This window comes from Pteropus alecto, unplaced genomic scaffold (genome assembly GCF_000325575.1).
Source record: "Pteropus alecto unplaced genomic scaffold, ASM32557v1 scaffold3, whole genome shotgun sequence".
NCBI classification, from domain to species: domain Eukaryota; kingdom Metazoa; phylum Chordata; class Mammalia; order Chiroptera; family Pteropodidae; genus Pteropus; species Pteropus alecto.
Window position 1 is genome coordinate 60818197 of NW_006442484.1, and position 16829 is coordinate 60835025.

At 37.5% G+C, this 16829-nt stretch overlaps 1 protein-coding gene across 2 annotated transcripts in view; it reads right to left on the reverse strand.

Annotated features, from left to right (window-relative positions):
- Positions 1-16829, reverse strand: part of ANKRD44 (ankyrin repeat domain 44) — a 178396-nt gene that overhangs the window by 69167 nt on the left and 92400 nt on the right. For both annotated transcript variants that reach the window (XM_025039527.1, XM_025039526.1), the window contains exons 10-15: positions 15402-15484; positions 14201-14318; positions 12155-12223; positions 9698-9838; positions 7994-8074; positions 4979-5090 (exon numbers count right to left, since the gene is read on the reverse strand). In XM_025039527.1, coding sequence (XP_024895295.1) covers positions 4979-5090; positions 7994-8074; positions 9698-9838; positions 12155-12223; positions 14201-14318; positions 15402-15484 — 604 coding nt within the window. The remainder of the gene's footprint in view (positions 1-4978; positions 5091-7993; positions 8075-9697; positions 9839-12154; positions 12224-14200; positions 14319-15401; positions 15485-16829) is intronic.

A 16829-nucleotide genomic window follows, 5' to 3' on the forward strand; every position in this document is an offset into this window, starting at 1 on the left:
AGGAGAGAGAAAAGGAGAACACAGAAGGAAACAATGGTCTTACTTACTGGCATCCTTCTGATAGTGAAATTCTCTTACTGGGTTTAAAAAACTGTCTCTCTGGGATACTTATTTAGGTTCTCCAGGAATTCACCATCACTGGGGCCTCTGGCCTGCAGTTCCCTCTCTCTGGGTAAATGTACCTTTCTGCTGGTAGCTTACATTTCCTTCTCCCCACTAGACTCCCCACCTCTCTTCCAGGCAGCCTTCTTGAGTAGGATCCAGAACTCCAGGCCAGCCTTGGCCCTTACATTTGAAAACTGGGAAACATACACTTTTCACCTTTAATTGGTGGCAGGGGAGTACTTCTCAAACATAGAACTTTTTAAATTTAACTTCTGTCAAGCAAGCTCTGAATAGAGCCATTCAGTCTTTAGATTTATCACTTGCCAGTCCACTTGGCCTCTTAAATTGCATGAGACAACACATATCAGATATGCAAACAATTTCCTCAAAGTTTCTCTGGCTGGGCTTGGGATGAGGAGAAAATATCCCCCCACCCCTGCTAGGCAGGAGGAGGGTAGTGGTGGTGAGATTCACAGCAGAGCTATCACCAAAGAAAGCTGCCTTCTGATATCCAGCTTTCTAAATGGGTAAGAGGGCCATGGGTTAAAACACTAAGATCTCACTTCGAAAAGTAGGGGCGATGGCTCCATTGTCCTGGCCCTTCAACTAAAGGTGAAACTGAATTTGTTTATTTTATTACATCCTGTTAATGTTTCTTTCATCAATTGCCAAATTAATTCATGGTAAATCCAAAAAACTTCTTTTCTGCTATATTACAAAGAAATAAATGAAACTTTTTATGATAAAATAGTCTATTCCATTGTTCTAAACATAGACTCATATCCAAATTCTGATTCAAGATTTGTGGGCTTATATTTACATTCTTAGCAGTGAGTAGGCAAGCAGCATCAAAACATCTACGCTCACCCCTTTACTTCTTCCCTTAATGAAAGAATCATAAGATTTTATGATTCTTTTCAACTGAATTAAATAGAAGAAAAAACAAGACTAGCATTGCTGAAGTTTCACTGCCCATTGATAGTCTGCCTGCTGGGAAGTCATGGACCCCCCGCTGCCAAATCTTTCTCTCAGCTGTACCTCTGGGGACAGAAAAATGCTATCGAAGACTTGTTTGGGGCTAGAATGCAAGGTTTTCAACTTCTTGTCTACAGATGACTGCCTAATGGCTCTCTCTTTTTTTTTTTAACTCTTCTATACCCTGCTTTCCCAGCCTTGGGACACTTAATTGGACATTGCCAATAGAAGTACATCTTATACAGAGCAAGGTGGTAATGTTTTCTTAAATTCCTGTGATAAACACAAGAAACAACCCAAAATATTGAGTAGTTTACTTGAAAGTGGCATAAATTCAGCGTTCAGTTGCCCAAAATGTAGTCATTTTCTGTCTATCTTCAGAGAATTTCAGAAGCTCCTAGAATATACACGCAAGGGCATTTGTCACCCCCACATATTCTCACAGTTGTAGTTCGAGTTAGCTCATAACAGAGGGTGAAGGTCTAAGGGAAGCAGCCAAATTACCAGTGATTTGGCATAGCAAAATCTTGGACTGAATTTATGCAGAAGCCTAGAGTTTTCAAACAATCTCTCTAAATTTCTGTAGGCAATTTATGTAATTATATTAGCACATTTTCCATTCCAATAACAAAACCACAAAGATCTTTATGTTCACAGACAAATCTTTAATATTATAAAAAGAAAAATAGTATGCTCATATAAATTCACAAATTCCAAATAGGGGCATGATTCTCTGATTGCTCTCTTCAGAGTCAGTAAGAATTCATTCCAGATAAAGGAAGAGAGGCACTGAGCTCTTCTTTGCCAACGCCCTTCCTCCACTCAAACATAAGTTTTATTCGGACACAAAACGCTGCATTAGCCAAGTCTCCTGCACTCCACTTTGATATTTTGAGCCCAGCTGAACATGACTGATCACAGCTCTCAACACACGTTTGTGAGCAGATTTCTGCTTGCACACACAGTACATACATCTTTGATCAAGTCTAGCTGAGAACACTGGCCTAAACAGGCAAATTTGGCAGAATTCTGAACTCTGGCTATTCTATCAAGGCTAAGGGGTTCATACCACTTTCGAGAAGTTTATTGCTCATGGAATGAATTTAATATAAGTTAATATAGGGAAGTGGAGTGAAAACAACTAAAATATTATCTGTTCCTTTTTGATTATAGCGAAATAGAACCATACTTGGTTTATAAATTCTAAGCTTATGATCACAGACAGGACCAACAAATCATGAATGCTAAGTAAACACACACCAAGTTAAATGTCAGAGTCAAATAAAATATGCATTGAAATTAATGATACGCATTTAATGATATGCATAATCACAGTAATTGCTCCACTAGATGAGAAGAGAGGCAAAAGACAAATTTTACCAACCTCACAAATCAGCTGGCTCTCTTGGCCAACCATCCCCTTCAATCCTGCTCCACTTCCCAAAGGACAAAGGCCCTGGTCTGGTAGGAAAGGTCCATAGGGGCCACAGATATGCATTTATTTTCCATATTCTTTCTATAGGCCAGAAACATAGGCTAGGGAGTATGACATAAAGAAAGTTCTCCCTGCATAATTCCTGCTCAGTTAAGACATCCAGAGTACCAGAATCATGTCTTTCATTGGCATTATCCTAGCACCCAGCACAGAGTTAAGAACAATTTGTTAAAAAGATGAGCCCTAGGAAGACCGGGGTGTTTGTGTGGTACAATGAGGGAGAAGATTGGCATGGCAGTGGTGAGTCTTAGAAATGTACCTCCTAGTATATATTGGTTAATTGGTTTGCTTCCTAATGTCCAGTACCCAAAGAAATGGGAGTTCTAAGGAATATGAGGATATTGTGGTCCAAGAGAGAGGGAGAGAGTTATATTTAAAAAGGTGCCCTTCAAAAAACCCACTTCTTGTAATCCGAACTGGCCTTATTCTCATCATAAGGAAAATAATAGTTTTTATTGTTTCTTTTTGTATATATATGAGATAATATTAACTAAACTTATTGTAATCATTTCACAATTGATGTAAGTCAAATTGTTATGCTGTATACCTTAAACTTACACAGTGCTGTATGTTAAATATTTCTCAATAAAAATGAAAGGAAAAAAATAATTAAATGGCATAAAGTATGCAAAATTCCTGGCACGTGATGAACACACAATAAATGCCATCGATAGTGGTCACCCTTTCCCAAATCCATTCATAGCTGGGTGAGCAAGCAGTGGGGCTAAGATACTTGCAATGGTCTGGCTTTATGATGCCACTCAAGGAAGAGTCCAGGATTGTGTTTTGTTGTAAATGGGATGGGGCAGGGTAACGAGAATGTTTAAAGCCTGCTCCTGATCTTCGCTTAGGTGAACTTCACCCAAGAGTAATTTTAAGATGTGTTTCAAAATGGAAATAATACATAGAACTTTCCCTCTAACATCATAATTTAGGAAAATGAGATGAAAATTTCTACCCCATCTCTGTTATAAATGACCCACTGAAGTTCTTTCCTATGAGCAAACGGTGGTGACATTTCTATCAATTTATATTGATAATCTGGTCCTTATCAGCTGACAGTGCAAACTAAAATCAATCAATACCACCCCCACTCTTGATTTTGAATGCCTTAGAATTGCCAAGAATAATCATCTCTTTGGCAAGTGTCAATCTAATTGAAGAGGGTCATTTCATTATCAGACAGAACTTGTGAAACCTTCTTGTGGACAGAAAACCTTTTCATTGGATAACAGACATAATGGCCCTGAAATGGCTTTCCTGAAAAATGAAAATAATGTGCAATATATTATTTACAATAGACTGTGGAGTTGTTCAAGTGCTTCCCCTGAATAATTCTGAAAAGTAAGACTTCTTCTTCTAAAGGAAAAGAACTGGAGTCTAGTCAGCAAAGGTGGCACCTATCATTGGACCAGAGATAGTGAGTTTGGGATACTCCAGGTATCCTGGTGAAGCTGAACCAAGGGAGATGCTTAGGAGATGGCAAATGGTGAGCAGCAGACAGGATTCAGCCACAAACTTAAATTATTTCTTCCTAGCCCACCCAGGATTTCCAAAATAGGAAATTTCACATAGAAAGTCCAGAGTTCTAGCTTCTCCTGAAGCACTGAAATCTTGCAACACTGGGTATGCCTTCCCACCTGGTTTCCATCAGCTGGAGCTAACTGGCTGTTTCTCCCTTTATGTGGAACATGTCTCTATTTGCCACAATCCCCACCACTTCCTATTCTAACCTGGGCTCACTTCACTCATTTACTTTACATTTCCGGTCCCTGTGGGCGTTTGAGTTCCTGTCTCTTAACCTATATCAACAGAGGCATTTCAGACTCCAAACCTCAAGGTATTTCTTCATCACTGTAGGTTTAAAATTTGTGGTGGTTTGGAAGTTCCAATAAATTCTGTTTTTGTGCCCTTGCCAGTTTCCCTAAACTACAAATGTGGGACCATGATAAACCCATATGCCTAAAGATTATGTAAGTCATCTTACAACATTGTTATTTAATAATTGGGTGCTAAATGTGTCTCCAGAAATATATACTGAGCTTATTTGATGCATCCAAATTATGTTTAAAATACAAACTGTAATCATACACAGGTCTAACATTTCTAGCCCAAATTAATGTGAAAAGAGTTAATTGTCTGTCATTTCTAAGATTAGGATGGACAAAAATGAGACAAAGAGATCTACATGTCATAAAGGGAAACAATTTAATCATTTGCCACAGAACATCTTCAAGGTGCTTTCTAGTGGAGACTTAATTAAGCAGCGAGGGCATTTGCTGAGAGATTAAGACCAGCATTTTCAGGGTTGTACGTGTATGTGCATGCGTGCATGTGTGTGTGTGTGTGTGTGTGTGTGTGTGTGTGTGTATTAGAAAAAATAAAACAAGAAAAGCAACTCACCAATTCCAGACACTGTCTGTGGCCATAGGCAGCAGCATAATGTATGCTATTGTAACCTTCCTTGTCCCGGATGGATGGATTTGCATCATTTTGAAGCAGAAACTCTAAACATCTGTAAGTATAAAGATGAGGTGTTATTTTAGAAAACATCTCTGGACCAAAAGGAATAAAAAAACGTACATTTCCTCCTATTATGAATGTTCCACAAAGCACTTTATGAGTTTAAGTACTTCTTTAAAAATCCTACAGCAGTGAGGCGTTATATATTGAAAGTCATGTGCGTGTGTGTTTTCAGTAGCTTCCTTTATTCCACCTAAAATAGCCATTCTGGAATTCAGGAAAGGCTTTGGCAACAAGAGGGTAATTAGTTTTCTTCCTTCATATCTTAAGGTACAGAACCTCTCTGTCATCAAGGTCACTGAATAATGAGTTTTAGAGCTCCACGTTCAAAAGATAAAGTCTCAGCCATATAAATAAGTAGTCAAGCCATTGCAACAGGGTAAACCTCAGAGAGAAGGTCTTTATTTCTAACCTTGCTATTGGAGACTCTAAAATCGAATGGTTAAAAAATAAAAATTTAAAAGAGTAAGAAAACAACAAAAGAATTAAAGAAACAGGTAAATGTTTAAAAAATGTAAAGGGTTAATTCAGTAACCACATATAAAGAAAAAGGCTCCAATTACACCATTAGGAATATAGGCCAAAAAATAATAATAAATAATAAATTTTAAAAGACTTTTCTGACAGAGTTGTAATTTTTCTGAAAAAGCCACAATCTTTGGAATAGGTTAGAAGAAGATGTATGACTCCACCCTTCCTGAAGAGCCCCAAACCCCAGAACACGAGTGCTCAAGGATGTAATGAGGCTGTTCGTGGCCTGTTAGAAATGGCACGACCCTGTTGGTGAAAGATGGAATAACAGGTAGAGAATACAGCTCCCTAATTTCAATTTTATTTTTGTGACAGTGGGACAAACACTTCCCTCACAAGACCAAACTGATTCCATTTCATACTCAAGTCAAAACTGTAAGATTCTAAATATAAGCCTATACTTTAAATAAAACCTTTCGATGGCAAATTTATATAGTTCACACAAAAACTTTAAAATGACATTTATCTACCTTTTGGCAAAAGGCAAAAGGAGTAAATAAATTACACATAGAGAAACTTAAAATGATATTTTAATTTCTAGAAAAATTGGTGAAAGGCAAATTTTTTAAACCAAATACCTACATCTTTCATGATTTACCCATAAAATGCTTCGTAATAAATCAAACTATTATTGGAGTCTCTATATAATACTATCCTTTGTGATTTGTGCCTTACAATGAAGTCCTTTTTATTTTGGTAATTAAACGTCCATGGAAAGTTCCAGGTGTGACTCATTTTAAACTGAATTTGGCTTTTTTAAATAAAATCATTCAATAGAAATAGCATTCTAGTGGACATGCAATCCTCAGCTTCTGAAAGGATGACATTCTAAAAATCAGTTGACAAATTTAATATGTAATTTGGAAAAGACTTGAAATTGCTCCCAGAGTTACTTAATCCAGAAAATCTCTGAAGTATACTACCAACAGTGTTATTAGAAATAACAACAGTAGTATAGAATTTGAATATTGTTTTTTAAAGGAAAACGAATATCAAGTTTTAACTGGGAATGCTATCTTTTCTCCTCTCAGAGCCCTGACTAGTAATTTTGGCACCTAAGCTGCTAAATCAAGAGATGCACAGGTAGGTCAGGGGTATATTTGTACAAGGGGAGTAGCCTCTCTTTGCATAAAAGCTCTCAGGCAGGCTGGTCACTGACTTCCTCTGCTTCTCCTGCCCTTTCCTTCTCCATCAGCTATAAGAGGGCTGTTTTGGCCCAGGGCAAGCTCTCATTTCACTAGAGAAGGGAGCATTTGCTGAGGTGGCTTAAAAGTCTACAGTCTTTAATATTGCTATTTTAATTTTGGAATATTAGGGCAAAACCTTGCTTGTTCTGCTTTATTCTCAGTTGTGTTTCCTGTCCCCACGCTGGTAACAGTTAAAGTTATGTCCCACAACCTGCCCTGCAGCCACATTTTCTAACTTTACCCTTCTAACTTCTATATACAACTTTTAACTGTGTGCTATGGTTTAGACATGGGAGGGGCGCCCAGTGGATGGTAGGAAGGTCCTAAAGTGGACACAGCATTCAGGTTCCAGAGAAACTGGTTCCTCTGACAACTAGAGAAGAGAGGAAACAAGTTAAGAACTATGCGTGCACAGACTCTTAGGGCACTATATCCACTGGGTCCCACAGGGACAGGACACAAAACATGGGCACCTTTTATTCAATACTTATTGAACACCAACTACATGCTGGTTACTGCACTGAACAGCACAAGCCTATCACTGTGACATGTATTGCAGGAAGGACTCTCAGAGGAGAAAGCATTAGATCTTCCCATGTACCCACACCCTGGGCGATGGCAGTCACTCTAACCCCTATCTGACAGAAGCCAGAGAGAAGCAGGGCTGAGGAGGAACAGGAGCAGCTATTTGCAGGGAGCAGAGGGCTGTTTGTAAGTTGATGTGTGTGTGTGTGTTTGGGACAGAGGGAAGAGTACAACTGGTATATTTCACACTGAAATCTCAAAACATTTATTTTAGGATCTGCTAAACAGCTATTCCTAGCTCATAAAAGGGGAGCCTACGGCTCTGAGAGAAGTTTTAATATGTTGCCTAAGGCACGCAATTCATGGCCGAGTCAGAAATGATATTTAGAATGCCTGGTCTCCAAAACTGCTGACCAGTCACAGTGATGGTCATGTCAAAACCTACAAATTTAGAAAGAGTTCTCTATGATAAGATAGCATAATTGAAAGATGCATTAAAAGAAGTTTCTTCTTCATTAAAAATGTGCCCACATCACTTTCTCAAGATCCCAAGTAAAACACTAAAACGGTGAGGCTGGCCCACACGGTAACCCAGAGAAGCAGACAAAGCATCAGTAACTGCACCCTGTGCTTGAGCTGAAAAGTAACTTACAATGCAGCTTCCTTTTCCTTCAGCTCTCTGGCTCTTTCAAGTTCTTCTGAATTTTCATGGGCATTTCCTAAGGTAGTCTTACTTCTCAGCATAGGAAAAAGGAAAACAATTATAATTAATGTTTTTTTAATGGCAAAGTTGCTAATGATTTTGGTGCAATTTAAATCTCAATGGCCTTTTTCCCCCACCCCAAAAGAAGTAAGCACTACTGAGTTTTCACTGAGGATATACTTGGTTCTCTCCAAGGCTATCCAGTAAATCTATTCTCTCCCAAGGAAGCCAATTAAGAACGTGACTGTCCTAAAACTTCCACCCAGGTATCAGTGATTAAGACAACGATTAAGTTGTCTACCCTTCCATAAAAATCCTAAACTCCTCAAGTAAAAAGGAGGCAATTTAGCTTAAACTTCTGACTCCACCACATTCTTTGCTGTCTCCTTGCCAGTTCGGCATCTCACATATTAACGAGATCCTAGTCACCCCTCATCTGAAGAACAATTGTTCTGCATCCAGGATTCCTTTACCAGCTCTTAACGGATGAAGTATATTTGTTTCCCTACTCTATTCCAAGTAAATAGCATATAGCCTGGCACATAACAGATACTCAATAAATGTTTGTTGAATTACCTGCATGGCTATTGAATTCTGAATGCTACATCTGACTTGCCAATATCATACAAACGTGAAGGGGAAAACAAGCAATGTTTCCCAAACTACAGAAATATAGATCATAATCTACTACTAAATTGTATGATCAATTTAGTGGGTTGCGATCAATAGGGTTTTTTTTTTTAATGAAATAAAAGAGAAAATAGCAGAATGTATTACACGTAGTAAAAGTAAATATGGTTTTATGAAATTTTTGTTTCCATTTTACATATACATAATTAAAACATACATATGTGACTCTGTGTCCTGGATCATAATATAAAATGTACTTCTTTCTGTGAGTCACTGTTTGAAAGCCACTGGTCTGCAAGTCAAGGAGCTAGCGCTGACCCAGAATCAATTCCACAGCATGTGGAAGCCAACTGTTCAATAGTCTCCAGACAGGGTCACCAAAAGTGTCTCTATGAAGGAGGCCCTGGTCCTTAAGTCTTTGAGAACAATCTCACAAACTGTGGGTACCTCTCCCACCTCTCCCCTCTTTAAACGGTTCACTTGTTTCCGCTTTACATTTCTAACCACCCAGAATCCAAACATGTCCAGGGCAACCAACTTCCTCTCCTCTAGCTCCTAAAAGAGCACAAGTTTGAAACAATAGTGCCTATTTTATACATATGGATGCCATATTTGAAGGCTACTGGGATCATGTATAGATGGATATTTTTAATGCATGACATATATTAGCAAATGTAAGTTTTATAGTAAGTGAAGCATTTAAGTGGTGATAATGAAAACTGCAGTGTATGACAAAATAAATTACAATAGATTTTGAATGAACTGAAAATCTGGGCTTGACAGCTCCACTTGGCATTTGACCCCAAAACAGAGAAGTAATTGTGCAGCGACATGTAATGATCGCACATAAAGAGAGCAGAATGGGAAAACTGGGGTTAGGGATGAAGCAATTCTAACTCCTTTCAGTCTGGGTGAGAGAGATTCTTTAGTCACACTTTCCATAAGGCAGAATGGAGAAACTTAGCAAATTCTCCCCCTCTCTGGCCCTACCCCCAGAGGAAACAGTAATAAGGCTGTTTTTACTTTCTATCCATGTCTGATGCAGCAGCATAGTGCAAAGCTGTCCGTCCCCAGTCATCTGTTTCATTAACGTTGGCCCCTGTGGTCACTAATGTCTCAATACAGTGGAAATGACAATTCGCAGCTGCATAGTGCAAAGGGGTCCTGGAAAACAAACAGCAATTTATTACTCCACTCAGTCTGAAAAACAGACCCATCATCAGCTCTAGCACTGACAGCAGTATTCCCATTGGTGTGGAAAACTCTTCATCTCTCAGAGTGTGGAGGCCAAGGGATGTACCTTCCTTTGACTTTGTAAATTGGAACTGTGACTACAGAAACAGTGGCTGTTTTACTTCAGGCCATCCACTGGAAGCTGTATCCTTTCTTTTCATTCCTCGTATCTATCCTGGTTCAGGTCTACATTCTGCCCATTTAGACTATTGCAATAAAATTCCTATTTACTTCCTTAGTGCTAATCAAACTTCCGCTGAATGTTGTTAGTTATTATGAATGAAGAACTGGGTTTTCTAAGCTCCAATACCCACATATGATAATCCTGTCCTAAAACCTTTGGTCCTCCTCACTGAACAAAGCCTTGATTCCTTAGGCTGGAATTGAAGACCTTCCCAATCTGGTCCCAATCAACCTTTATGGAGTACCTCTCTCTCCACTGGATGAGCACATTATTGAATCCAAACTAAATGACTGGAGGTTTCCCCTATCGTTTCCACATCTCCACTTTGGCCCATGTTTTTTTCTTCCCTGGAATGCCCCTTCCTGAACAACTTCCAGTCATCAAAACCCCACTCATCTTCAAGTCCAGAAGTTCTTTCTTTTGTGTGAGATTGTTTAGCTCCTGTCTAGGCCTCTCTTGAGCTCCCATCACATATTGCTTTGATGTTCGCTACTGGCGGTATCTCATCTTCCTCATTGAAATATAAGCTCCTTGAGGGTAGGGATGTAGGTTAATGGGAGGAACGATGACCAAAGAATCAGAAGCCCTCGGTGCTGGTCTGAGCAGATCTGCAAGCTGGACCCATTTACATCCCCTCTCTGGGCCTGAGCTTCCTCATCTTTATTTCAGTAAGGACCTTTGAGCAGCTGTTCCCTAAGGTCCATTCTAGGTCTAAAATTCCATGTACATGTATCACTCATTTAGGTTTCCTGGGCTCAGCTTCCTTATCAGTTAAAACGGATCATAAGCATCACCATATACCTCATAGTTACTTTGGGAAACCAAATAACATTTAGAAAACACCTTTTAAAAGGCAAGGTAGTGCAGAATTATAAAGTAATGTGTTTTATATTACTTATTTTTAGTCCTCAATTATTCAATTATTTATCTGGTGTTTCTAGCCAATTTCTAGGGAATAATAATCAAACAGAATGCTAGAAATAAAGTAACTTTATTTCAAGAAGTATTTATCAACTTTCAAGTACAACTATTTTATATTTTGTTGTCAAATTATGGTACTTTTATGAGTTGATCTTCTCCTCTTTGGTCAAAAAAAAAAGAAATTATAAATATTTTACATATTGGACTGCTTCTGCTTTAATTAATTAAACCGAAAATTATTAGTTATCAACTATGTGGCAGAGTCTGGAGCTAAAGAGAAAACGAGGCCCAGTCATTGTCCTCAGGAGACCCACAGCCAGATAAGGAGAGAGACAAGGAAATGGAGTCCACTTGAGCAGCGTGATGTGTGCTGCAGTCATGGAGTATGTAGGGTGCAAGGGGCACCCCGTCAGAGTTGTAATGAAGTGTCATTTGACCTACTCATCTGGAAGGACGAGTAGGAGCCGTGCAAGGTAGGTGGGTAAGAGAAGAAATTTGTAGCGATTCTAAGAACCAGGGTGCATGTGGAGAAAATGAGTAGGGAGATGCTATATAAAAAATAAATAAATAATTTAATTTAATGTAACTAAAAAAAATGTGTGTGTACACACACACACACATTCCAGTTAGTATTGTGGCATGATTTAGCTATGCAAAGGAATAAGGTAAGAAAATTCTATAACTCATCCCAATAGCCAAAGGGGCTACTGGCGGTGGTGGTAATGTGTATGTATTTAACGTTATAAACATGTCTAAAGATTTATCTCAAGATGAAATGTTCAATAAATATAATAAAATGCTCCAGATTTTGTGACCAAATTCTAAGTTAGGAGGGCTAAACTGTTCCACTTTGCTACAAACAGAAGTTTCTAAACTATATCCATGTAGGAGATTTAAAAAAAAAAAAAATGGAAAGAGAAGATAGACAATTGGCACTTCTAAACAGAATCTGTGAGAGATGTTTTTCTTGGGGCTTATGCCTGCTCTGCTGGTATTTCACTACAATAAGAGATTTCCTTCTGAGGACAGAATCTCCCCAGCTAGCTTCCCTGTTTACCATTTCAACATAACATAACTTCCAGATGGACTACTCCTGGTTCCTTTTATTTAGGCATTTGAAGCAGAGTTCCCTGTTTACATACCTCCCACATTTGTCCTTTTTATGGAAATCCGCTCCGCTGCTCTGCAAGAGTTTTATACATTCCACATTACTGGAAAGACAGGGAAAACATCATTAAGATGGTAGAGGTCGATTGCCAGACCATCTTCAGAAAGAGCTATTTTCTGCAGAGTGCAGGTGATGATGAAATGATAGCTCTAGCTTTAAATTCTGCTAACACAAAAATTACTGAACATATTAATGTAATACCATATTAAGGACCTAACGTCCTTAAATTCTTTTTTCAAAGCTAATAAATCTATACATAAAAGATCTTGATAAAACATTTTCAATTCCATAACTAAGGAATTTTATGATTATTACATGATGAAACTTTTCAGTGATGATTTCATTGTTTATCTTAAAATTTTTTCAGAACCATCAAGAGTTTATGAAACAAGGTTTTAAACCTATAATAATTTCATGTCACCTTCAAACAATGAACCAGAGTGGATGAGCATTACCTTTTATCACAGCAGAATGAATTCAACGTGAAAACCATTTTCGACCCAGACTCTCCTTAATGAAAAATAAAACAGCTGCATTTCCCTGTCTTTGTAATCTGGGTAAATGAATGTGCAGAATCAAGGCCGAAAATGATATAATGGAGCATAGTGATCTTCCAAAGCTTCTTTGTCATTTGCAGAAGCAATAAATCATATTTAGTAGAGAAAAAAGGACCTATTGAAGTGAATTTTCCTATTGAAGGGCATGTAGCTAAATATTAATTCTCATAGCAGTTTCAGACATGAATCCCAAATGGTGTGTTGTCACTTTCTGTATAGGTCTGATATTTTTTTAAATGTGGACATAAAAAGAGACGATCATCCATCATTGTTCTGAACTTGAGATGCTAAGAAGTGGCCTAGGATTTACTGCTTTATTATTATTTAAATAAGAAAAATGATCTCATTAATGATAATCCTGTGCAGGGCTATCCCCATCCCGCCCTTCATAGCCACCTTTCTCAGAGAACAAGCTGTTTTGGTCATAAAACATAAGAACTTTCTGAGGCCTTTATGTATTGAGGTAGTGTGCCAGTTGATGATATAAAGCCCCTGTCCTTACTGAATGAAGGATCAAAGGCAGAGACAGATCCCAGTTGTGTAGCTCATGAAACTCATGTGATGTGGGGGGATGAGGTGGGGAGAAGGAGATTCTTTAAAAAAAAAAAAAGGTACAAAATTATGAATATAAAACTAAATATAAGACTTCGGAAAGAACTATGCAAATAAGGGGCCCAAAAACTTCATAGTCAATCCGCCTCTGATAAAGAGATAATGGCTCTGGTAACATACCAAAGGTAAATGGAGAAGCGCTGCTGTTCCTTAGGACTAGGAAATTGATTAAGAACTAATACCTCACCCAAACAGGTTCATTTGAGAGATGATTAGTCAGTGTGTGGTCATACAGCAACAATATATTGATCAGAGCCTTAATCTAACCACTGATATGAAAAAGAGTATCTGATGAAAAATTCTCTTTACAATTTAAAAAAAGACAAGGATTCAATCACTTTGTCCTATCCTTTGAGTTTTCTTAACCATTGCTCACATTTAACCATTATAAAGATCAGTTTTGAAATATGGACCAAAAAAAATGTCTATAAATGAACATGAATTCACTCAATCTTGGATTCCTTTGATCATCACCCATCTACCAGGAACAAAAAGGAAAATCTTAAGAACAAATCCCAAATTATTTCTTTTCGATGGAGGGAGTACCAAGTAGATGCATATTCTATAGGCTGAAAATCTATAATTTAAAAAAAAAATAGAAAGAAAAGAAAATAAAGAGAGAAGAAAACAAAATAAAAATATTTTCTATATGAGGTGGGATAAAATTTTTTTTTGGAAGAACAAAAATGCAAGTAATTTGGATATGCAGCATGGTGATATTTGGTTTTGGTGGAAATGATTCTTACTCATTTTACTAAGGAAATTGTCTTTGATTCTTAGACAACTTAAATGAATTAAGATGAATTTGTAATTAAGTCATAAAATAACAACTAAAATTACTAACTACTCACCCTCCTGCAGCAGCAGCATGAAGGCACGTTCTTCCAAATTTATCTGGGGTGTCTATTTCAAAGCCTGCAGACAGCACGTGCTCATTACTAAACAAGGATACTATGCTATACTTTTGTCCTAGTTAAACCACAAGAAACATTGCAGAGACAGAAAAATCAGTTAGTAGAAAAACCAGAATGCAAGCAATTGTAGTCAGAAAGAGGTTGTCATGGAAACGAATGGTAACTGCTCAAGCTTGGCAATTTTATAGGAAGAACCGTGAAGTCAAGAAGAATTTATTTTCACATTCAGCTATGGATGAACCACAGTCCCATATTTCAATCCCAGGATAGAAATTTATGAAACCAATTTGAGATAAGTAGGGCAATAGATAGGCAGACAGAACACATGGAGAAAACATGGAAGGCAAAGGAGTAATCTTAACATGCTGGAATAGATATTTTCTTAAGTGTATTATTAGCTTTCAGTTGGTTTAAGATTTGGGAAATGTACTTTCATGCAGGGATTATTTTTAAACATGCCAAAAGCAATGAAAGCAGAATCAACCAAAGGTAAAGTACTTAAGGGAAAAAATGCCTCTGGAATATCTTTTGAATTAATTCATAAACAATCTTTGCCTTGCAGATCTCTATCATGTTTGAAAGCTAGGAACTTCTTAATACATGGAGGTTGGCAGAAGCAGTGATAAGAAAAATTAGCAAAGCTTCAAACCAGAAGGAATTTCTTGGTTCCAAATAGGCTCACATTAAAAAAATAAAAATTAAACCTAGTTGGAAGAGATCAACTGTAATAATTTTTTCAGAGCCCACAGAGTGAGAAGGTAACACATTTTCTATTGTCAAAATGTGGAGGATTTGGTCTTTTTCCTTTGTTGAAAAATATTAAATGGTAAGCCACCATTTTAGCCTCTAAGATGCTTTCTCTGTTTATGACAAACTTCCTGTAAGGTATGGCCATCCCTGCCTGCCTCTCACACTGGATCATCCAAGCTTTAACTTGAAAAACAGACAAGACTCATTCATGGACAGGAATACTGACATTTCAACAGCTCCAGCACCGAGGACTGCTGGGAGCTGTTCCTAGAGCAGGTAATGAATGACATGAAGCACAGGCAGCCACTCACTCTGATCAGACACCTGAAGCTATATGGCTCACTTACAGGACACATTAAGCCTCATCTGTGGTAATGGAGTAACTTACCTGATGATAACAACTTCCTGCAGCAGTCAGAGTGAGCATTTAGGGCAGCTAAATGTAAGGGAAACATACTATGGATTCCACACCTGAGGGGGGAAAAAAAACCAGAGCAGCTCATGGTAACACAACTCAAAACACATACAGAAGGACAATTATCTTTCTAGAAGTTCTCTGATGAAAATTAAATCCGTGACACCTAGCTTAGGACTCTTGGCTGAAATAATTTTGTAACCCTTCCACTCGAGAAATAATTATGTGATCATTTTCCACCTTAAAATAATAAAGTCCTGGACCTAAATCAGAATTAAAAGTCCGTAACAATAGAGGTATATATTTTTAAGAAAATGTTTCACATAAACATTATGTGACTCTTTACATAATTTAAATTTAAATTAATTTCCCTTCCTTTTTTCATTCAGGTTAGCAATTTGATGTCTTCATTCATTCATTCATTCATTCACCTATTCCATACTTCCTAAGAATCAGATACTATGCTAAATGCTGTAGGTAACAAAATACACACTCAACTTTGATAAGCAACTTATTTTATTCCTTGAATTAACAAATATGTGTTATTGATTTTTATGTGCTAAGCACTTTGCTTAATAACGGCTGTATTATTGAAAATAAAATTTTAGATGAGAATAAAAACTGTTTACTTTTTGCAGGTAAAATTTCACCTTTCTAATAAACTTCTATAATACACATGAATCCACATCAGGATACCAGTCACAAAAACACAGTTGGGAGTAATAAACATTATCTTGCACATATTTCATAAATCTAGCATATCCGTCCTAACATTATTACAGAAAGAATCCACAAAAAGACTTCTTAGACCGATCTCCCACTATACCAATCCCCAGGATGATCGCTTAAGGGACAGGCAGCCTTCAGATGGCAGCGCCTTTTGCCTTCAGAATTAAATCCTCCTCCTCTTGCTCATCACCTCTCCTCAAACAAGGACCCAAAGTGTGCTGAATTGCAGTTCACAACAAACCGCATCATCAGGAGATTCCTGTGTACTTATAAGCATTTATAATGTTAGTAATAATTTCTCATAATATCTCATTATATTCAAAGAACATATTTCAGATTTTGTAAATCCTCTGCATAACACAAGCAAGTATGTCTATTTATACCTGCAGCTTTCATTACTTAAGTTTCTTCTCTGGCACAAAGAGGCCCATTTTTAGATTCTATGCTTCATTAAAAAATATATATGATTTGACTTTATTAAGTTTTGGATATATAAATTTTATTTGCTATCTCAAAAGTTATTATGATGTGTGTGAATGTGTGAAAGTATATGCATATCCGCAGACATTTCATGGTATTCAGTGTTCTGCAAGATTTGCTCTCTCTTTTCATGGAAACTTCTGTTTACTGGGGTTTTTGTTCAGTCTCCCCTCTGTTCATTTTTCTTTTCTT